This window comes from Hippichthys cyanospilos, chromosome 20, assembly GCF_059441005.1.
Source record: "Hippichthys cyanospilos isolate Australia breed blue-spotted pipefish chromosome 20, RoL_Hcya_1.0, whole genome shotgun sequence".
Classification (NCBI taxonomy): domain Eukaryota; kingdom Metazoa; phylum Chordata; class Actinopteri; order Syngnathiformes; family Syngnathidae; genus Hippichthys; species Hippichthys cyanospilos.
Window position 1 is genome coordinate 6,538,817 of NC_142388.1, and position 23,396 is coordinate 6,562,212.

The 23,396-nt window shown below is 40.4% G+C and overlaps 1 protein-coding gene across 1 annotated transcript in view; it reads left to right on the forward strand.

Annotated features, from left to right (window-relative positions):
• Window positions 1–23,396, forward strand: part of syne2a (spectrin repeat containing, nuclear envelope 2a) — a 43,954-nt gene that overhangs the window by 17,196 nt on the left and 3,362 nt on the right. The window contains exons 34-63 of the mRNA XM_088403941.1: window positions 276–425; window positions 708–884; window positions 975–1,130; window positions 1,222–1,371; window positions 1,761–1,931; window positions 2,018–2,151; window positions 2,895–3,075; window positions 3,673–3,855; window positions 4,037–4,150; window positions 4,268–4,422; window positions 4,572–4,704; window positions 5,011–5,105; window positions 6,172–6,422; window positions 6,596–6,780; window positions 7,311–7,433; window positions 8,285–8,440; window positions 12,373–12,531; window positions 12,972–13,138; window positions 16,009–16,171; window positions 16,377–16,567; window positions 16,939–17,089; window positions 17,264–17,446; window positions 17,541–17,678; window positions 17,938–18,129; window positions 18,248–18,536; window positions 20,631–20,755; window positions 20,875–20,998; window positions 21,101–21,303; window positions 22,337–22,513; window positions 22,788–22,916. Coding sequence (XP_088260067.1) covers window positions 276–425; window positions 708–884; window positions 975–1,130; window positions 1,222–1,371; window positions 1,761–1,931; window positions 2,018–2,151; window positions 2,895–3,075; window positions 3,673–3,855; window positions 4,037–4,150; window positions 4,268–4,422; window positions 4,572–4,704; window positions 5,011–5,105; window positions 6,172–6,422; window positions 6,596–6,780; window positions 7,311–7,433; window positions 8,285–8,440; window positions 12,373–12,531; window positions 12,972–13,138; window positions 16,009–16,171; window positions 16,377–16,567; window positions 16,939–17,089; window positions 17,264–17,446; window positions 17,541–17,678; window positions 17,938–18,129; window positions 18,248–18,536; window positions 20,631–20,755; window positions 20,875–20,998; window positions 21,101–21,303; window positions 22,337–22,513; window positions 22,788–22,916 — 4,905 coding nt within the window. The remainder of the gene's footprint in view (window positions 1–275; window positions 426–707; window positions 885–974; window positions 1,131–1,221; window positions 1,372–1,760; window positions 1,932–2,017; window positions 2,152–2,894; window positions 3,076–3,672; window positions 3,856–4,036; window positions 4,151–4,267; window positions 4,423–4,571; window positions 4,705–5,010; window positions 5,106–6,171; window positions 6,423–6,595; window positions 6,781–7,310; window positions 7,434–8,284; window positions 8,441–12,372; window positions 12,532–12,971; window positions 13,139–16,008; window positions 16,172–16,376; window positions 16,568–16,938; window positions 17,090–17,263; window positions 17,447–17,540; window positions 17,679–17,937; window positions 18,130–18,247; window positions 18,537–20,630; window positions 20,756–20,874; window positions 20,999–21,100; window positions 21,304–22,336; window positions 22,514–22,787; window positions 22,917–23,396) is intronic.

The window sequence follows — 23,396 nt, forward strand, 5'->3', positions numbered from 1 at the left end:
TTTTGGACCAAGAAGAAGAAACCTCAGTCTCTCATTGAAATAAAAATTTAGGGCGGCAGTCTATCAAAAATAATGAGGATTTTGGTGATCTCGTCCAGCCCAGGGAGTGAAAATGTCTTCAGTCATGCCGTGATAGAGAGTAAAGTCCAAACAAGTGGGGGAGCACCTTTTAATTTTTAAGCTACCATTTATCACCAGTGACACTTCGAGTAACTTTTCAAAACGCGTTGATGATTCCGTTTTAACACTTAAATTTGGGCTGCTTATGCGATTAGAAGCTGCTCTTGACGTGGCCATCGATGAAGTTGCTGTCTGACCTGGAGAATTGGCGCAAGAAGCTGGACGTCCAACTGGAGGAGGAAAGAGAAAAAGTCCGCACGGCCACAGACGCTGCTCAGATCAGGAGCGCTCTCCATCGCTATCAGGTTCACGTCACACCTCAAACATCTAGATCTAATTCAGAATTAAATCACTGAGCTATCATTTTGTGAGTAAGCCTTCAAGAATCGCATATCTCCATCTTTAGAAGATACTATTGTGTGCAGTGGGCAGTGTGATGCCATGTTTAATGTTGACCTGTTGGTACAATCTGGGTGAAATTTCAGTTCCATATCTTCATTTATTCATTTTTTACAATAAAGTTGACTACCTTGAAATTTCTCTTCATGGAAATGCTACATGGGAGACACTGACGTTTTTATCTATAGGCGTTAAAGACGTCTTTGGTCAACGGGCAGCCACTTCTGGAATTCCTTTCCCAAACTCGTCGTCATGTGATGGGAGTGGACACCCTGGCTCATTTTCCTGAGCAAACAATTTACGGGGAGCAACTTGGTGCCCTCAGGCAGCGGTGGCTTGACCTGCAGGGGGCGCTGGAGACCCAGGTCGCGTGTTTGCTGTATTTTTTGAAGTTGTGGTTTAATATTGGTTATATTGGTCATTGCAATGTTTCGCATACTTGATTTCTTGTGCAGATTAATGGAGATCAAGAGCTCTATTATTTTTGTGCGGCCAGAGAAAAACTGTTGCAGCATCTTCGCCGGTCGGTTGAAAAGCAGAGGAAACAGCTGAATCAATGGAAAAATCTAACTTGTCAAACACAAATGCAAAAGTGTCTGAATGAGTGGGAGGTATGCAAATAGCATGGATGTTAGTTGTGCTGCGTTCTTCTGCCTTTTTAATCTAATCTTGATCTGATATTCATTTTTTTTTCACCTCTAGGCTGCTGTTGGAAGTATAAAGGAGTTGGCTGCAACTTTGCAGGGGGTAAAATCTACACGTGCGCTTGGTGAAAAGGAACATCCGTGTGATGTCGCTTTTTGTGACCAGGCTGAGGCTGTCAGTCTCGCTTGTGAGGATCTCAGTCAGCAGGTAGAAAATGGAAGATAGATAATAATGATGAATTTTCAGGTTCTTAGTAGGACACAGAATGAGAAGTAATGCTTTAGAGTATATATGACCAAAAGATAATTAACAAGAACAAGAAAAATCAACTTGCTTTACAACCATTTAGGTGGAGGATTTGGATGAAATCATAAAATCAGTTATAAACATACTGCAATAAAGTCAGAAGGCTAATATGACCAGACAACCCTTTCCACAGACAAGAAAAAAAAAAAAACTATAATCAAATAACTACTTGATTCATATTTATGTTGTGCTGTTGGCCCTATTTTACAACAATGTAATTATTGCATCAAAGGCCCAGAAATACAACAAATTTAGTGAAATTAATATATGCTTTTTGTGCTGATTCTCAGATCAAAGCTTTGGAACCAATTTTACAGCAAACTGTCAAGGAATGGGATTGTTTAGATAGAAACCTGCGGGAGATTTCTCTGCACACCAGCAGGGTGCACTGTACTATGCAGCTATACGGAGCGTTTTTGTTTTCATCCAAGCAGACACAAGCTTATCTGGAGCTTCTACAGGTGAGCATCAACGCACCTTATGTGAGAAAATGTAATGATTGTTTTGATGTATAAAATTGAATATTTAGCATTGTGTTTTTGGACAGCAACTCCAGGAGATGTGCTATCAAGGGAAGAAGCTTTGGGTAGACATCAACAAATCCTTTCAGGTTCTCATGAAGACTCTTGATGGTGGAACTATCCGGTCGTTGAACGATCGAATAGAACAAGAGCGAAAGCGGTCAGTTAACATGGGCTGGACTCATGGGTTCATAATAACCCCGTCCACCAATCTGTCCTTCAGGCAATCCATCTGTTCTTATATCATCCCCCCATCCATCATCTTCCTTTCTTCTTCCTTCCTTTCTTGCATCCATCCATCTGTCTCTCCTTCCTTCCTTAATATTGAAAATGGCTGAAAATTAAGAAAATAAGGTGGATGGATGGAAGGAAGAAAGGATGGATGATGGAAGGAAGGAATCTTCTTTCCTTCTATCCTTTACACTTTCTTTCATTCATCATCTTCTATCCATCCTTCTATCATCTTCTATGATCCTTCCATCATATTCTAGCATCCTTCCATCCATCCATCTGTCTCTCCTTCCTTCCTTAATATTGAAAATGGCTGAAAATTAAGAAAATAAGGTGGATGGATGGAAGGAAGAAAGGATGGATGATGGAAGGAAGGAATCTTCTCTCCTATCCTTTACACTTTCTTTCATCATCTTCTATCCATCCTTCTATCATCTTCTATGATCCTTCCATCATATTCTGGCATCCATCCATCCATCCATCCATCCATCATCCATCAAACAACCTGTTTTTCATGAGTAAATTTTCAGTATTAATTTAGTAATTTTTAAGTAATTTTAAGACCACCATTTTTTTTCTGTTTTTAAGAGCAGAGTATTCTTTTTCTCGCATGTCCAAGACATACGTGCGTACGATAAGTTATAAATCCAAACTGACTTTGTTTCATTGCAGGTGGGAGGACATCTTAGACAAGTTAAAGGAGGAACAGCAGAAGACTGACGAGAGCCTTACCCTGTGGCAGCAGTATAATCATGCCTTTGATTACGGCTCCCTTCAGCTGGAACACCTTAGGTGCCAGTTCTCCTCCTTTTCGCCCCAACAGCAACCACAGGTCACAGTCCACTCAGCGCAGGTTAGTTCATATTTAATGTCAAATTAATCGTAGGATATTGGGGCGGGGATTTTCAACCCAGAGATTTCAACGCGATAAACAGATATTTCCATTACCGAACAGGTGTATGGACATAGAGTGCAATCTATTTATTTTAATTATTAGAACCATTTTTTTTCCCTTCTCTTTTTATTTAGTTCAAAAGTAAGATTGAATAACCTGCTTGACTCATCCGGTACTTAGGCTGATTCAGAGGATGAACTCATGGCTGTTATTCCTGGTTATTGCTGTGCTACATTGCTTCACCTCATTTTCTACAGTCCACATGCTGCATTAGAGGTTGTTTTGAAAAACAAGCTGGAGGCACACGCGCTCCCGAATTTTCACAATTTCCACATCCCTCCTCAAACACTGGACTTTTGTCTCATCCATTCATGCTGCAATGCGGGGATGGATTAAGACACATACGAGCATTTATTTTTGAGAATTATTTTACTAAAGATAATCTAATCCAGAGTGCCCGGTCGCTGGTGTCCCCAAGCTTTTCGATTATTTCCCCAAACTCCTCTTTCCATAACTTGTGATAACATCCGTGTACCTTGCTTCCTCAATGCAAAGAAATTACTGAACCTTGCTGAGGACCTCCAAAAGAGTGTGACAGATGTGGTGACATTGTCAAAGCCTCTCATTGGACGCCTCAAACCACCGCTACAAAATGTGGTCCAATCAGAGAGCATGGGGCTGTCACTTGAGGTCCTCCGCCTGAACCTGACGATGGCAGACATAAAGAAGAATCTTCAGGTATTTCCAGGTCAATCGTATGTTAACTAATGTAGAAAAGTTGGTTAAATGACATTTTTGCGGGAATAGACTTTGCGTCTCACGTCCATGTTCAACCCACACGCGCCCTAGCTGAAATGTGAATGCCGAACCTCTTGAGTGTGAAACAGATGCGCTAACTCTGTCCCATTTCTTTCCACAGGAAGATTTAGACAACTACAAACTATTTCACACACAGCTGGAAGCCCTTGAGCAGCAGACACAAAACATACTGCATGGAGAGAAATCCAATATGACTGACAAAGACATTGTGAAGGTTGGTTTGAGCGTTTGGCAGCAGACGAGGGCCGTACTTGCTTGTTAAAGTTCTCCTTGACAAGATTTTTTTTCATCATCAGCTCTTAAAACCTTGTTTTGTTTCTTGGCTGAACAGCAGGAGCTGTTGAAACTTATCGAACTGCTTCCATCGCTGGTTGATGTCAACGAATTGAGCGCTTGCGTGACCCTCAATAAGCAGGAAAAAGACACACTGCGCACACTCAGCAAAAAATGGACCCATGGTGTGAATCATATGCGTTTTTTGTACAGGTGAGAACGTTTATTTAGTGTGAGATCAAAATGAGATATTACGCTTGTGGAGAATAGACCAGAGCAGGAGGATAAAGAATATAATTCCAAAGTAGCTTTTGGCACAAAAGTGTGTTCCTTTTGAAATGATATGAATGCCGTTTTGTCAGAACTCTGCAACGTGAACATCAGCAGTCCCAAGACTTTCATCAGAAGTGTCAGGAACTAACATTTATCCTGGAGGAGCTGGAGTCGGAACTTCCAAGTGGCTTCAACCTCCAAGAAATACTTGCTGTGCATCAGGTACAATGTTACTGGAAGATTGCCTTCTTTTAGATGGACTGTCTCAATGGTCCATGAGAGGACATTTTTGAGTGCAGCGCAAACGAAGCAAAAAAACAAAAAAACAAGTAATCATACGAGAACATGTAAGGTGAACTTTATAGATGTAATCTCCTACATTTGGAAACTGAAGATGAGTCCTAATTCTCGAAATAAAATTGTTATGCAGCACACAATGCCGTATCCGAATGAGGTTTTGTAGTTTGCCCTTTACATAATGATGTACTGTAATAACTTTCATGATTGTGTTGACTCTCACCTATGAAGAGGCGTCAGATTGAAACGATTACCGGACAGGAGCTTCTCCAAAGTCTTCTCTGTCATGCAATCAAGTCCATGGAACAGCAAAAACAGTCGCAAAAGTAAGTGATAGAACAATTAAGTGTTTTTTTGAAGGAAAAAAAAAATGCAGGGGTTGAGGAACTGTCAGTTTAGTGGATGGCTTTTCTATCGCTTGAAACACTTTAAAATCTTTTATTTTAATAAACATGTAAACAATTACTCAAAACTCATTGTAGAATTTACTTAAATTCCTCAATGAAAAAAAACATTCGTTTTTTTTTTTTCTTTTATCAAGTAAATATTACCCCCATTTTGTTCCGTCTAGCCCACCATGAAAACAGGCTGATTATCTCCATTATGAAAAAAACAACTTGACTGTTTCCTGGCGTGTTCTGAAGCAAATCTGTAATTAAAGCATAGTGTTTATGCATTTTCTGCCCCGTCAATTTGAAATAGCCGAGTGTTTTTAAATAAAAGTAGGGAAGTAAAACCTTTTTTTATCTGATACAATAATATGTGTTCTTATTATTAGCCTCACCACATTATGGACCATACAATACCATATCATTGTATACATCCGATACCATCACCAATAAAATGAGTGATCTTCCCAGCTGCATTTGATTTTTCGCTTGTTGGGTATAAGACACTGGATACGCACCAATGCGACAAAATGTAGTAATTTGCAGATGTTTCCGGTCTTGGAAGAGCTAAATGTCCCTCTCCTTGATCCTTCTATAAATCCTGTTTGTGGTCTCTTGATACTTGGACAGCCCAAGGATTATCAGTGAGGTCTAAAGGAAAGTTTGTTTTTTTTCTCCTCTGCATGCTGGACTTGCCAAAAGCTGTTAACGGTCGTAAAATCCTACTGGTTTTATGCTGATTTGGCAATTGGTTGAAGGAACCGTGACTGACATCCATGTTGTTTTGGTCCTGTTTTATTAGTATTTTTATGTGTTCATTTTTTAACAAGGAAAGTCATAATGTTGGACTATTGATTGTAAAACCTTGATATCTGTATTTTGAAGTCATACAACTCCACAATCTGAACATATCGGGTTAATGTACCGTACATGGCAGACTTTGAGCAGCCTCTTCTTATTTTGGGTGCTCCGAACCAAATGAAACTGTTGTTTTTTTCCACAGATCTGAGCTCCTGACGCAAGCGGTACGTTTGCGAGAGAGATGGTTCAGGTCTTTGTTGCTGGCTGGCCAACAACAGGCCACAACTAAAGAACAAATCTACAAGTGGAGAATCTATAAACGTGGCATGAAGCTTCTACGGAAGACGCTGAGAACCGTCGAAAGCCACCTGTCATCTGCTCGGCCTTCACTCGATGTTTTGCCTGTCACGTCACAGCAGCTTGCAGATGGCTGCCAGGTTTGTTTGTTGAGAAGTGTGACTTAATGTATTCACTGCTAGCTCAGTTAAAATGGATCCCTTACAGCTGTCAATGGCAGTCAACGGGTTACCAGCACTGCGCAGATCTAATAAAACTCTTTTCGTCCGTGATTTATAAAGTCAACATTCAATATCTCTCTCTAAATATACTCCAGTGTCTTAATGAAGTGCTGGAGCGTCACTCATCCGTACTGAGAGAGACTTTGGAGAATGGCAGATTTTTGCGTGACACGACGTCAGACTTAGACAGTCGGAATGAACTGGAGGTGGATATACAGGCCATAGAGGAGGCCTGGAAACAAACCAGCTCACTAGTCCAAAAAAGGAGAGACCTGCTCAGCGCTACTGTTCAGGTAATTGCGATTAGTGACTCGGTCCTTCATTGGTTTTATTTACATTCAGTTCAGCATTTCCTGTTGTGTTTCGGGAGCTCTGTCACGTTCCTGCAGGCGGGAACAGATGAAAGAAAGCGGTGGCAATGCAAGGGCACACAGGCATGATAATCATCCTTTTATTAAAAATAGATACAAGCTTTGGACTGACAGAATCCACATAGTGTAACGAGCAAGGGTTACAGTGTTAATGTGGGAGGAGGGGGTGGGGTCAGCTTTTCATGACCCACATCCAAGCCCTGATCCCGCCATAAACACACACACGCACTCGCTCTGGCATGGCGTGAGCCTTAGCACAAAGCTTCTGCCAAGAGGGCTCACAGTACAGCTCAAATCTATCTGTGATCCACATCCAGAGACGGCTGCCTACAACCTACCGTCTTTTCGTTCCACCACAGTAGCTGCAGAATGTGTCGAGCGATTCAAAATGTATATGAACGTAAGTTTAGTTAATCATATGAATGTTTTATTATGCACGTTTCGCATAACAGAACTGGTCACGGTGTCAGGATGAGATTAAAATCAGAAGATGCCAACTGGATGAGCTGAGAACGCAGTTGTGGAGGCCACTGCCTGTGAAGATAGTGGAGTCTGAGGAAGAGGATCTCATTCAGGTGAACTGTTTATTGTACATTTATCTCATTTGCACTTTGAGCGCTATTGACATGAAAAGACATCGGTGGGAACATGACCAGAGAAACACCTTTTTTTTTTATGTAAATGGACAGAGCAAAAGTTTGTGCAGCTCGGGTTCGAATATTAAGCTGGGAGAGGAAAAAAACAACAACTGTGGTCAGACAAAATACTCTAAACTGGCAGGTTCTCATTGTTTTTTTTGCTTTTTTTAAATGGCTAGCATTAAGAGTTTGTGTGTATTTTTAAAAACACTTCACACATAATGACGCAGAACTAAGTGCGGCGCATGTTGTCTAGACAAAAAGTTTCCGCAAGCTATTGTAAGCTTTCCCTTGCTACGACCAGTGTAGTCAAAAGCACATTTGTGTGCAGATCCTTTGGAGTGCCACAGGTGTTCTTTAAAGTTTGAGTTAATGACTGGTTAGGATAATAAAGAAAACCCAAATTCTGCAAGTACGATTAAAAATGATACTAATAATCATTCAGCGGTGCTATCCAAATGCAATCACACGTAAATTGTTTACTAAACGTCGAAAGGTTTTTCCCTCGGTCCTCAACCTCCCTCCAATTAAACCGCCCGTTCCACCAGACTACTTTTGAGTTTACCCCCCTTTCCCTTATTAAATGCCCTCATGGCTTTGCACCCCTCCCCCTTTTAGCCCTCGACCCCCTTTACCCTCCCCCTGTCCCATCCACAGCCCTTTTTAATCTGGCCGGCCAGAGCGAACAGGAGCAAGAAAGTGTGTACATACGGCATATTTATGGCCGCGTGACCTTTTTCTGTATGTGCGTCTGTGTGTGCACTGTATGTGGCGTCGGTCCGATGCAGAAGACGGACCTTTCCCTGTGCCATCTAGCCGGTGGATTGAAAGACCTGGCCTCCTTGAAGACTGACCTGTCCCAGCACATGGCGGCGACGGATTCTGCTCTGCTGGAACAGCAGCTGGAACAACTTCACATCCAGTGGGAAGAACTGTGCGCCAAGGTGAGGACAGATGACACACAGCAACAGTAAACAGGAAGGAGTATTATCGTGTTGCTGCAGGTGGAGTGAGAGGAGGAGGGGAAAGTAGCGGTCTGAAGTAGCACAATGCATGACACATTTGTGTGGAAGTGCGACGTTTGAAGGGAGAACAACTTGGTTCTTTTCAGCTTCTCGTGTTCAAAATTAGAGAAAAAAAATGTTTTTTAGACTGCACTGCACTTTTTAATGCAAATGGCTAGTCTCAGGAACTGGTTCTCAAATGGGGGTAAAATGAAGGCACTCCAGAGGCTTTGTGAGATCTCAAAATATATATTAAATATATTTTAAAATATATATAAGTCTTCCACATTATTGTATTGAAAAAATAAAAACAGCCTTCCGAATGGTTCTACCTAAACTGTCACTTGAAAATTTCATTTCAAATGAATGATTTCTTCTTGAACAGATCTCTGCAATGATACCACAAATTGGTCATTTTTATGTGCGCAAATCTTTTTAGAACGTTTTTTGTTTGTTTTGTTTGTTAAGAAATCAGGGGGTACTTCACTGGAAACAAGTTGAGAACCTCTGGCCTAAGGTAGTCCAAAACAACAAAAGTTAATACTTTGAAGAGTTCCCTGGTCCAATCAAACAAATGATATTAAGTTAGCCAATAGTTTTTAACCTAAAACTTTGGACATTCACAGTTTTCAACATTAACACCTTGTCCTATTTGTTCCCCCTTCAATATCAAGTCCAACCTTTTTGCGGTTCCGTTTATATGTTTTCAAAAGTTGCCTGGCAATTTGATCTATTCCCTGGTCAGCATAAATGTTTATGTTTTTTTTGTTTTGTTTGTTTTTTGTTTTTCACGTTTCTAAAATGGTTGCTGGGAAACTTTCAACAATAAAAAGGCTGACTGTTTGATATGGTTACGACAGCTTTCAGCATTTAACAAGCTCAACCTGCTTGCCGACTAACCACACGGAACGTAATTTTGCGCATGCAATCTTAGTATGTACACAGGGTCAAATTCCGACATTTAAGTCTTTTGGCTCCAGCACAAACACACTCTTGTTCGTGAAAAACCAACCGTTATGTCATCCCATCAGTGAACAAAGATCTCTGCACGATAATTTACACTGGTACTAATTGGGTCTCCACTTGAAAATGGATGCTGTCACCTGCTCCACCTTGGCAGCAGTTTATGGGACTCGAATGCAACAACAGCAAGAGCGGGACGATGTCCAATTATCTGGTTTTGTTTCACTAAATTGCTGCTCTCCAGGCAGCACTTGTAGGACCATAAATGTTGGAGTGGCCATCTAGGTTTGCCTTCGGAAGATCTGAAGGACTTGCTATTTATTTCTGCAGTTAAATACTACTACATGGGCTGCGTGGACTCTAATAAAAATACATTTTGGTAGTTTTAATGAGTTTGGGGTTACTGCTACTTTGAAGATATTGAGATTAAGTCAATCTTATTACATTTCTGCGTGTGGAATTGAATTTTTACAGTACAGTGGGTCTGCAATTAGAGTTTGTAAAGGCACCTCAGAGAGTATGCAAAATTTTAAAAGAAGATGAGAATACTACAATTTGAATAACAACAATAATATCATAACAAAGAAAAAAGTACAGCAGCAACCTGACAAAAAGTTTTCCACACTTTGAAAACAGGTAGGTCAAAAATAAGCCAATTATGGGTCATAAAGACTGTGCCAATATTTAGGTCGGTTTGAACCAACTTTCCGTGTTGTTTAGCACAAAATGACCCAATAAGTTGGATCAAATTGACCCAAATATTGAGTCAGTCCTTATTAGTCCTTATTCCTCACCAGTTTTAAAATAATTGTAAATATTTCAGTCAAATAATGTTTATATTAAAATACTTTTTTATTCAGTAGGCTTTTCAACATGATTGTCCTTAAAAAAAAAAAGACTTCCTCAAAAATTGGGTTGTTTTACATAATATAAGCAAATTGACCCAAATATCTGGTCAGTCAATTTTTGACCCATAATTGGTTTATTTTTGACCCAACTTTTTGGAGTGCATGTTCAAAATGGATTAAGAAGTTAGACTTTTTTTCCTAATTTATAAATATATTATTCATCTTAATGAAATAATACTTAAGGGATAATATTTAAAAGATAATACTTAAAAGATAATATTGGTATTGGTAGTAATGTCTATGAACGACTATGTAGTGATCGTCTAAATATGTATACACTGAGATATCATTACAAAACATACACGATTACACACAGTCAAATCTGCATCATTTTTATGAATTACCTTTGATTTACTAGTATCAGCAAATACAACTTTTTAGCTATGCAGCAATAGGAACAGCACTTTTTTTCAAATTGAGAGCAAAATAATTGGAACATTACACAATTTATTGCTATGTTGTGCTATGGTGATTCATTTTCAAACTGTTTTTTTTTTTTATTACACTGATGCACAAAAAAGTTACACAATCTTCTGGAGTTGCTGAATAAAATAAACTTAGAGATACCATGAAAAATGTAGTTCCAAAGTTTAATAAATTAGGCACGGATTGCACAGCAATCTCAAGTCATTCTCATCCAAAATTGCTTTGTGCTGATTAGCGAGCCGCTGGGAGACTTGTCATCTCCTAGAAGCTTGGTTTTGAGCCATGCTATTCGCTGCCATATAGTTAACAGGTTGCATGTTTTGGGGGAAGCCATTGGAATGGCTCTGACAACCAGATGGCCTGGCTGAGCTAAAGTGATTCAGAGGGCAGCGGCCATTGTTTTCTCAGGGGGGAGGCACAAACAGAATGCCCCCTTAATTCTCAAGGGTCCAGGAGAGCCACAAATTGTGCATTAAAACAAAAACTAGGGCTCGTTTGAATCGAATAAACGCCACGAAACTGTGAAATATAGCTCCTTCAAACAAACTACTTTTGACCTAACAAAAGATCATCACCGTCTCTGCTGTGCGATGTGATGTTTTTATGCCCTTAAGCTGTCATTATGAAAATGGACCTTGTTAATCAGCCAGACCCTATTGAAGAATCCCCCCCCCCACCCGATCCCCCTTAGCTGATTACTGAGAGCTTAAATGATTAGTATAGCAAAAGAGAAACATACTCTATGTTCCGTTTGTCACACCTTAGACCATATTTGTGGCATTTTCTGCAATTTAGCATAAAATTAAGTGGGGTAAAGAAGGCAAGAGATCGCAAAAGAATTTCAAGGAACTTATAAAGGATACATTTCATTTAGTTAACTTTGCACCAATTGTGCTAAAACTGTTATCCAGAAACTGGTGTTTATTGTTCATCTTTTTTTAAATATATATAACTCCTTCACTACAGTCTAAATTAAAATTGTTCTTTTTTTTATTTTTTACTTATATGCTGTCATTGGCAGAGAATGAGAACTTCATTGCCAACCCAGTAAAAAAATGGATGTTAGTGAATGACATAATTGACCAAAATTCTATCAATGTTCATAATAGAAAGAGGTGCCTAGTGTGCAAACATATCAAACACAATTAACACAAAAGCAATGATGCAGTGATGATGTCATGGCATCGCCCCAAAACACAAACTTCAATCACTCTACTATGATGTCATCCAGATTCCATTCAACGGGCATAATTTCACAGTATGCTGGGATTGATGTAATACGATTAGCGTTATTTATAGTCCTCAAGTTATTGGTCTGACATTTTGGTTCGATGACATCATCGCTCATCATTCACACAGTTGAGTTACTGTTATGTTTATGCCCTATAATCAATTTCAGAGTCCAATACATGCTGAGGCAATTTAAAACTGCCTATGCCATTTCAACACTGCATAACTTTAGACGCCGCTACATGCGTCATTGTGAAATTGACGTCTTTTAAAATGAAATTTGACAGAAAAGAACGTTCTCAGTATGCACGCTGTGCGCTTGACATTATCACATTTCATTCTTAGGTGTCCTTGCGCAAGCAGGAAATTGCCGACCGCCTCAACGCCTGGACAATATTTAATGACAAAAACAAAGAGTTCTGCGATTGGCTCTCCCAGATTGAGAACAAGGTGTGCCATAGTGCGGAGCTCAGCATTGAAGAAATGGTGGAAAAGCTGAAAAAGGTAAGTGAGGGGTATTTCTATTTGTTTGTGGAAAACCACAACAGGCCTCTTTTTAGAGCTTTCTGTGCCGTCTTTATGAACTGCTTTAATTGTGCCATAGAATGCACACAAAAGCAATTAAATGTGCTCCCATTTTAAATAAGGCTATGCACATTGCTGGCATAGCGTTTATTAAGATCCATATATAGGCAACATGGTCAATGCTTATTGTAGCAGATGGCGCCCTGGAATGGAATGGCTTTGTTCATACACAACAGTTGTCCTTTGAGTGGTTTGGAGTTTTTTTGTTTGTTTTTTTTGGACCTTTCAGTTGACAAAATAGTTCTGCTGAAAAGTGAAGATCTGCCGATTTGTGTATCGCGAGAGAGGGAAATTAGCAGCGTGTTTTTCCTGAGGTATCAATCTTTAAGTGTCTGATTTTATGCGTATTTTTTCTGTAGGATTGCATGGAGGAAATCAATTTATTCAGTGAGAATAAAAGCCACTTGAAGCACCTGGGAGAGCAGCTGCTGTTAGCTAGCGACGAAGCTAAGCAGACTCAAGTGCGCGGCACCCTGGAAGAGGTTAATCAGAGATGGCGCAAACTTTTCAGTCATATCGAGGCCAGGTGAGTACGCAAGCTGAATGTCCGTTTCCAAGAGTCAACGTAGGTTGATGCCAATTGGCAGAAATGGACAGGGAGAGTCGGCGGCAGCACTGATTAGTGGTCAAGAAAGCCAAGAATTGATCATTTGGAGCTAATATTTGATTTCAATTTGCATAGAAAAAACCTACAACTCTTTGAAATGTCTTCGAATTGCAAAATCATTCATTTATTTTGTTATTACACACATTTATTTTGAAATGGTAACAATCAGTTCAAGGAGCTCATAACATCATTAGCGTGGGTTAAAAAGTCAAATTAAAACTAAATAAACAGGTACTAAATTGATCCCTAAATTAAAAAATGTTTTGCGCCGGTTCAGATCAACTGAAAAGTTAAAGTTTCACTCATTGATTTGATTTTGAACAAAAACAATAAGTGGAAAGTGTTCCCATGGTCAGCAAAGTCTTTCGTAAAGTAGTTTCAGAAGTCTTGGATGCCGCCATTTGACACTAATAATTGGCCTATTTGATACACAACAATTTATTGTTCAAATCAAAAATATATCAGATGTTAAAATTTTCCTTTTTTTAAACAATAATCATCATGGTAATGACTCTATTCGCCATCGGCTCGACACTAATTGGGGGCGGGAACTAGTATCTCATTTCTGAGTCTGAACCGCCCCTCAAAACGGGCTAATTTCAACAAAGCTACCAAAAGAAGAAATATACTTAACAATTCTCCTTGAAAAAGCACAATAGATTTAATGCGAGTCTGTCTATCCACCTGCTGTTGCTCCCTCTGCTCTGCAGCTGTCAGAAACACATGACCTGCGATGTTTGCAAAGCAGGTTAAGCCCCTCCCCCAATCCAGGAGACCCCCGCAAGACATTGTGTGCAGGAGCAGCTGCTTAAATCTCCTGATGGCGCTGCATACTCGTCCCAGCCACCGCAACAAGAAAAAAAAAAACTTCAGGATCTCAGACAGGACCATATGTCCCACTGCCCATATAGACTACACCCGCCATGTCTATCTGTCAGGGGAGGGGGGGGCGGCAGGAGAAGGGGAGTGGTCTGTCGGCATCAATTATATCAGCGATCCTGAAAGCTCGATTCAAAAAGAGCATTCTAGGGGGACACCCTCGGCAAAATATGGACGGCAACAACAATGTGGCATTGTTTGCAGTTTGCTCACAAAAGATCACATATTTATCCAAAACATTCCCTGAAGTCATCATAGCCAAAGTATAAGTACAACCTCATTGGCTAGGAGACAAAGAACCACTGACCATAAATTCTACTAATCGCTTTTTAAGATGCTGGACGTCCGTTTGCTCCACGTTGTTAAACTGCTGTCTTTTGTTACAAGAAGCAGAGCGTTATCGGTGCTTTGACTTGGTAAACAGTGACTCATCCGACGGAATACACTGGCCAAGTAGTGGCAACAATGTCATTAAATTTAGCCTCATCGATTTATACCTTTTTATAAAATGGTGTACATTGAAAACAAATGGGAGTGACCGGATTAGCCAAGGCCAGTTTTACCAAAGAAATCCTCATTCAAATGTATTGCGATTTTCTGTGTGTATAGTTGTCCACCTAGCAAATCTCCCCACAGATCCTGCAGCTTTTCCCTTCACCCATTCTGCTCTTGTCCTTCTCAGAATGGACCCCTGACCGGGTTTTTGTGTCTTTGTTCGGCCTCTGCTTCTGGCTTTTGTTGAGCTGTCTAAGGTTAGATAAGGCCAATGAGCGCTAGAAGATATTTAGTAGAAGGGGAATTTACACTCACTATACTTAGTGTCTTTATTTCACCACCATTAAATTTGAAATGTTAGGAGCATTACAAGGATTCGGAGTTGTTTTTAGTGTTCATTATTTGGGCTGAGAGCATCTCCATCTCCAAAAAGCCTCGATGGTCCTCAACAGGAGAGAAAGGGATCAAATGGGGGAATTAACTCAAACGCCCGAATGGGGCACACTTCAAGCTTTTTAAGTTTCGACGGAGAGCTTCTATTGTCCCAAGCGTTACTATGGCACCAGTCAGGGGTCTGTTGCCACAGAGACTGCGGGGGGTCCAATGGAAGACACCTGAGGATTCAAATGGAAGCCCTTTTAACATCTTCCCCCTCCCCTTGTTAAATGTTTTATCTTCTTGTCGGGGTTCACAGCCAAAAATACTTAAAGGGATAGTACACTAACTTGGCCGTTTTAAGCAGTAAAAAGTAAACATTTAATAATTAGGACTTTTAAAAATACTTTTTTTTTACTTGCTTTTGACTAAATTAACTTGTTGTTTTGGGTTTAGTCATGTGAGGTTCACAAGCTGAGCTGCCATTGGTTGTTACCCGAGCCTTGAGCATATGTAATGTCATGTTGAAAGCAAGTGACAAAAAGTGTTTTTAAAGTGTTTATTATGTATTTATTTATTCATCTATCAAGTTGCATGCTAAAAGAGGGTCAGAAAATGGATGAGTTGATATAAAATAACCCCTTACACCTGAAAATTGTTTAATAACTGGACTATATCTCTGTAAAATATTTTTTTTCTGTGAGCAATGTTTAAAGACAAGGAAAATAATGTGTATGCGTCTTTTAAAAAGATCTAAATGCACAATTCCAAAACTCATTCAAATTCCAAATCTACTTTCTTCATATCAGCTTGAGCTCTTTGTTTCCTTTTTTTCCTGGATCTATTTTCTCACAGGTAAATCAGAATTACGACATTTGATTTTGACAGAGCTTGATTGGTTTGGTAGGATAGGGAAAAAATGATAATTTGTTTATTTCAGTCAAATTGCTCTACCACCCCTGTGAAGCGCATACTTTAAAAACCTCTTCTTGCATTTCAAAGAAATAGAAGAACTTGAAGTTTGTTGTGTTTGTGTTAAGAGTGTCAAAGTTGAAGGAGACCTTGATGAGAGTTCAGCAACTGGATAAAAACATGAGTAATCTCCGATCCTGGCTTTCACGTGTGGAGGCTGAACTATCCAGGCCCATTACCTACAGTGTGTGTCATCACCAGGAGATACAAAAAAAGCTGAATGAGCAGCAGGTAGAACACATACACATTCACACTTTTTTTTTTTGTCTATTTGTTGCTGTTTAGTTGACACTCCTTTTTGTTTCGATTAATAATTAACTGCGATGGCGCCATTGTTTAATTTTGGGAGCGGTTGGCTCATGCAGCTGCGCAGGTTTTTCCTCTTCCTTGTGTTTGTGGACTTGAAGCAATGTCCGCCGCCCATGTGTTTGTTCAGGAACTTCAACGGGACATAGAGGAGCATACGGAAGGCGTAACGTCTGTCCTGAACTTGTGCGACATTTTGCTGAGGGATGAAGATGCCGTTGGCGCCTACGAGGTGGAAAGCGACTCCCTGCAGGAAACCAGTCGAAGCCTTGACCAGCGCTGGAGGACCATCTGTGCCATGGCTCTAGACAGGCGACTCAGGTAGGACCTCAAATCTATCATCTTAGAATGTTCCGTGCGTAGTGATTTTGACACACCGGAAGCCTCAAACCTTCAACAGGGGGTGTGAACAAAATGTGAAACAGCCGTGAAAGCCTTCTGCAAATAGTTTGCGTGATGCCCCAGCTCTGGAAGTACCCAAAGACGTGAAGGCGCATGATTCAAACCACCAGACAGACCCGGAATTGTATTTATCACTGTGTAATGACAGTTATGCTTTGAAAAGGGTTCTAGAAGTTTCAAAGACTTTTCAACTTCCACCACGGGAATAAAAAGCTTCTTTTATTAAAAGCGTCTGATACACCGCTTTCACAAAATGACTCCCGGAATTTCTGTCTCATGACTTCTTGTAGGATTGAGGAAACATGGAGACTGTGGCGCAAGTTCCTCGAGGACTATTCGCAGTTTGAGGACTGGCTTAAGATGGCTGAGAAGACTGCTGCTAACCCTAACTCCGGAGATGTTCTTTACGCAGTTGCCAAGGAGGAGCTGAAGAAATTTGAGGCAAGTGGAGAGGACTGACGTTTGATACGTTTCGTATAGTGTAATTAGTATATGCAGATATACTTGAATATTTAAAAACTGGAGTTGGACTCTCACACAACAATGAAATAAATCACGGCCGCTCTCGATTAGGTCTTTAATTTAAATGCATAATTATTCCCATGTCCCTTTTAGAGTTTCCAAAGGCAAGTGCATGAGCGACTGACCCAGTTAGAACTCATCAACAACCAGTACTGCCGCCTGGCTCGGGAGAACCGTACGGACCGCGCCAGCCAGCTCAAAGCTATGGTCCACGAGGGCAATCGGCGTTGGGAGATTCTGCACCGACGAGCCTCTGCTATCCTCCGCAGACTCAAGGTACTCATTTTTTTCCCAAATTAACTGCATTCCACACCACACCATGGAGAAAAGAAGTCCAAAATCCTTCCCTCCATCTTTACTTTTCTTCCAGCATTTTACCAGTCAGAGAGAAGAATTCGAAGGCACTCGGGAGAGCATGCTGGTATGGCTGACAGAACTGGACCTGCAGCTTACAAACGTTGAGCACTTTTCAGAGAGTGACGTCCATCAGAAGATACAGCAGCTTAGTGTGAGTACATGGACTACGCTGTTCAAAGTAACTGCTCCTTGAATAACCCCCCAAATACTATATGAGTTAGTTTGTGGGTTATTCCTTTTGACTCAAAGCAAATAAGTAACCCACAAACAACCCAATGTTTTTGTTATGTGCGTTGTTTTACCCGTTGTTGGACCCAGCTGGTTCTAAAGTATGACGTGACGGCTAAGATGAGAGACGACAGGACCCTGTTCCCAAGACTTGACTCCTTCCGTTATCTTTCTTTGTGCAGAGTTTCCAGAAGGAGATCATCTTCAACACTGAGCGAATCGATGGGCTAATCGTGTTCGGGGAAAGTCTCATCCAGAAGAGTTCACCGCAGGATGCCGCATTGATCGAGGAGGAACTGGAGGAGCTTCACACCTACTGCCAGGAGGTTTTCAGCCGACTGGTTCGCTTCCATCAACGTCTCAGCCAGCCCCCGGTGAGGTCAAATTTTATTATTTGTGAAATATCTATATGTTTTTACAGTATATTTTGATTAATTCATCTTAGGTTGTCAGATTATATACTAAGGCCTTCATACGTACGTTGTTCTGCAGATGATCACAGAAGAACCAGAATGCTCTGGCACCAGCTATTCTTTGGAGTCAAGCTTGGAGCTGATTGGACGGCCCTGGCTCGGGCGGAGCCAAGGAAGCCTCCCGACCACACCCTTGCACCTGCTGGCTTTTCCGCTGGAGCATTCAGGGCGGGAGACGCCCGTCAGCGTGGATTCGCTTCCGTTAGAATGGGACCACACCGGGGATGTCGGAGGGTCGTCATCCCATGAGGATGACGACGATGACGAAGGGAATGACGAAGAGGGAATTTACTTCAGTGCCTTGTCAGGTAGGAATAACAATTACTGAACGCTTCGAAGGAACACAAGGAATGCCAGGAACGAGTGCCTTAAATCATTCACTGCAAGTGACAGCTATATATGTTAAATGGAAAAACATGTAAAATTGCAAAAGGCTACGATTTTGACATTTCTAGGTGATTGCAGTTGAACGTTCGAGATTTTGTGTACAAAGATAATTATTGTCCAAATTTTGGACCATATAAAACCATTATAATTACAATTTCTGAGATGCATTTTAATGCAATTTATTGCATGGTTTTTCCTGATATTTGCAACATTATGTTGAGCGGCGTTCAAACAGAAAATTCTTTGTTGACTTGTGTTTCACCTAAAGACCATAGGTGGCGATAGAGACCAGTTGATAGCTTCTTCTTAAAGCATCATCATCAGGGCACAGACAACAGACAGACCATACCATTTTTACCATTTTTTTGTGGGTGTTAATAAATTTAACCTACATGTGAGGGTAGAACTGATGCCACTGAACAATTTGAGTGGTTAGAGGAAAAAATATTTTTAAAAAAACCTCTTTATTATAAAAGTATTTACAAAATTAGGGGAAAAATGCAATGTGTATAGTTTGCAAAGCGTGTGCACAAGGGTTAACATGTATTCATGTACCCACTTTTGTAAACAAAGTGTAAATTACAAAAAAGGTCAGTTGTTGCATTTTTTAAAAGGACGTCATTGTGTACATAATACTGCCATAAAATACACTTCTTGACCTTGATTCTGTTATTGAATTTGTTTTCCCAAAGGGAGGCACATTTTTTTTCTTCTATGATCAAGATCATTTGCTTCATTTATGAATTTTCAGGCATTCAAAAATGTTTCCATAGCGATATTTGATTGGATGCTGCAAAGGAGATTAAAAACAGAATTAGATTAGAATTGAGGATTCTGCACATCTGCTGCCGGCTGCTTTCCCAAAGATGTTGCTGGTTTATTGGGCCGTTCATGTGTGGATCAATCTTTTTTTTTTTTTTTTTTCCCCCTCCAAGACGAAAATCTTTCAGCATTTTCTGGCTCACTTGAGTCTCCCGTCCCTTTGCTTCACTTACATCGCTGCTCTTCGGAAAAGCATGCGAAGCCAAGCGAAATTTTCATTTTTCTTTCCATTGACACATTCCTGATTGAAAAAGCTACACAGACTGGGTCAGCGCGATGCTTTCAGATCCGTTCACTACAAGCTTGACCTTACTATTTCCTCAAGATCTCCTCTTCATGTTTCTCCACAAAGCCTCCAAAATTAATGATTTTTTTTCTCCTCCTCTCTCTTCCCTGCCAATACTCGTGAGCTTTTACACACGAAACTTCTATTAAACAACATAATGATGTCATTAAACAGCATTAGCTTCCATTTACTGTCCCCTTCTGCTGACTTTTACCACATTCTAATGCGTCCACTTAGGTTTTACAAATGCCTCTGAAGTCATCTGCCCGTTTTACGCTCATTTTAATGTTTCCAGCTGTAGCTTGACAGGACACATTTGTTTCACCAATATTCGGTCCAATCAGATAAGCACGGGAATAAAAAATGCTAATGAGGTTTGTTTGACTTAAAGGTGACGATACGTTTAAAGTCGTACGAGTGTCAGGCTGTACTTTTGTATTTTTCCCTAAATGTGGTAGCCACACCTGGGCACCATGTAGCTCCGCCCCCTCAAGGAAATAAAATGAAATAAAAAATAAGCAAATTATTTATTAAAAAAAAAAAGAATTGATACCAGTTTGGTCAGTTTGACCCAATTTTGGGGGTTAATCATTTAACTCAAAAAGCCAGGTTAAATCAGTTACGTTATTTTTATTTAATATATTCGAGCTTTATTAAAAAAAAAAAACTTGCCTTTTTATTTCACATAACTGCACATTTTAGACTAATTTATTCATTCCCCACAACATTTTGGGGAGAATTCAGAATTTGAATTGTTTTGTGCAAAACAATCCGGAAAGAAAGTATTGGAATAGTTTTTTCAACCCAGATTGGGTTACAATCGACGCAACTGTTTTTGGAGTGTTTTTAATTTTAAAATGATTATTTCCTGTGTGTTCACTCTAAATTATTGTTTTTTCAGTATCAGGCAGGTCAATGGATATCTATAAATCTCCGATATGGCAAGCATCAGGAGATCAAGAAACGGATGCAGATGTATGCAACATCGAAGCTGCACCCACCAAAACCAGCACCCCTGTAAAGCAGATCTATGTAAGTTTCACAATGATTACAATTAACGGAGGCTTATCAATAGAAACAAATTCTGCTGTTTCTAGAGGCAGGTCAACCCCAACACAAAAAAATGAAAACGAGTATTATTTTCTCTCCAGTTGAATCAACTGTCCCAGTGCAGTGACAACATCGAAGATATCAAAAGAGTTTCTCTGATTCTGAATGACCAGGAGCAGCCAGAAATCGGTTTCACCAATTTGGATTCCTCAGATAAACAGTCGGGTGAGCAGTGCCTCCAAAGAACAACGAAATCTTCGATTTTTGATCGTGTTGGAAATGTGTTTTTCTGAGAGGCTCCCTCGACTGATTTGCGTGTTCTCCCAGGGGTGATTGAACGCTGGGAGCTTCTCCAGGCTCAGTCAAGGAATGAGGAAGACGCTGAGCGGCAGGATCCACAAAATGTCACATCTGACCTCCATGATGTCATTTCCTGGTTGGACAACATTCGTCCGGAAATCGACCGCCTCCAGCAGTCGTGCTCAAGCAACAGGATTGTTGACATGGCAACCACAGCTAAGGAAATGAAGGTAGGGAACAAAAATTACCCAATTACTGGGCAGATAGAAAATTAGGTTTAGTCCCAAATCCCCCAAAATGGGCCGGATTGTGTGTTATTCATTTGACTCCAGTGTGATTTGATGCCTTTTTGAGCCATAATTGGGTTACTTTTTACCCAGTTGCTTTTATGGTGTCACACAGAAGAGTTGAGTCGAGAAAAGTTGGGTCGAAAAGGGACTGGCCTATTTTTGGCGGGGGGGGGGGGTTTCATTTGACCCTAAAATTTGGGTTGGTCCCTCAATATTTTGTTGTGCAAAATCCCCCAAAGGTTTCGTACAGGTTATTTTTAACCGATGTTTCAAAAATTACTTTATTGTGTCAAAAAAGAAAAAAAACTGACCGGCCCAATATTTGAGCCAGTTTGACCCAACTTCTGGTTTGTTTTCTACAAAATGACCTATTTTTAATGTTGCCATTTTTAACCCATAACTGGGTTATTTTCAACCCATAATTGGGTTATTTTTATCCCTCCTGTTTTTGGTAGCTGTTTGTAGACTGTTGATTGCAACAAAAAGACTTTTTTGTAGTCCCACAAAAAGCAGAGATTTTACATTTGCAATGATGCAAGGGGTTGTCATTTCTGTTTTTGACTTATCTTGCTAACAAAGACGACTGCAATCAAAACAATTTAGGGGACAACGCTTTCATACTTAGCGAATGTATTCATCATGAGCGCTGCTGATTGAAAATGATTTTGCATGCACTTTTTTTTTTTTTTTTTTAAAGGGGTAGTGGGTAAGCTTTAGGCCGTTTTTCATTGCGGACAGCAGGGGGCGCTGCAGGTGCTGTGTTTACCTTTGTCCATAGCTATAACAAACATGGCCTCCTCCAGAGAAGTTCCACCCGCCATGTAATATAATTTCATGAATTCAAACTAGACCTATGAGGATTTTTGAAACATACTGTTGGTCTTTAAGAACACATTCATTTTCAAGATTTTGAAAGTTACACTCATTTAATTTATTCCTTTTTAATGAAAATCTTACACACTGTCCCTTTAAGGAAATTCAGAAGATGTTTTCACACTACAAGCCTGTCATGCTGTCCGTCAACCTGCGTGCTCTGCAAGTCCCGGAGCAGCGGGAGAGGCTGCTTGATTTGAACCAAGCCTGGAGCCGAGCTTCTACGCTTCTTCACCGGTGGGAGGCCGGTTTGAGAAGGACCCTGATGCGCTGCCAGGTTGGAAGAAGTGTAAATTATTGTTACATTAATCGGTTGCGTTCAGAAATTAGCCGCAGACAAACTGGTGGGTCTTCTCAACGATTCAGATGTGTGTGAAGTGTTTACCGCAAAAAGTATATTTATTAACAATGCCACTTTTAACACTATTATTTATTGGACATTTAAGTGGGTCCAAGATATTATGCAATCCAGCAGAAGGAAAAACAAACCAACAGATGTGTGAGAACACACCCTCCTTGGAGGCACTCATCTAAAGTCATCCATCATACAGGAGTTTCATGAGAGGCTCCGCTCTCTGCTGCTGTGGCTGGCCCACGCTGAGAACAGACGCTACGCAGTGGACATCAGGGATCCGGAGACACCTGTCCAAATTCTTAAACAGCACCATCATTCCCTCACGGTAAGCACATTTGTTAGTCTCTGGAAAGTGGACGTACTGCCTTGCCAATCAAGACAATTTTATGATGTGCGGTTTTCACAACACAATTGCCGCTAGACAACATAAAGCCGGTCACGCAATCGGAAGAAGCTCATGATGAGCTCTTGGTTCGTTTGGGAGAACAGAAAACGAGAAGCGTTCGAGATGAATGCTAAGTCTTACATTATAAAAACACCTCAACAACATTCTTGATAAAGAGATGCATTTTTATGAAAAGGGCTTGCGTACTACAGAGGGAGCTCAAGTTTAGCCTACTACATCAATGCAAAGCACCCAGATCTGGCTGGCAACAAAAGTCCAAAAGTGAGTCGCTGGATGAATGATGTTTTAGTTAACTGTTATTTTACAACCGTCTCAAATACAACAGAAGATAAAAGCTTGCAACTGCATCTGTTAAAGAAAGTAAATGACTGATGACTAATGACTTTTTTGTTGTTTTCT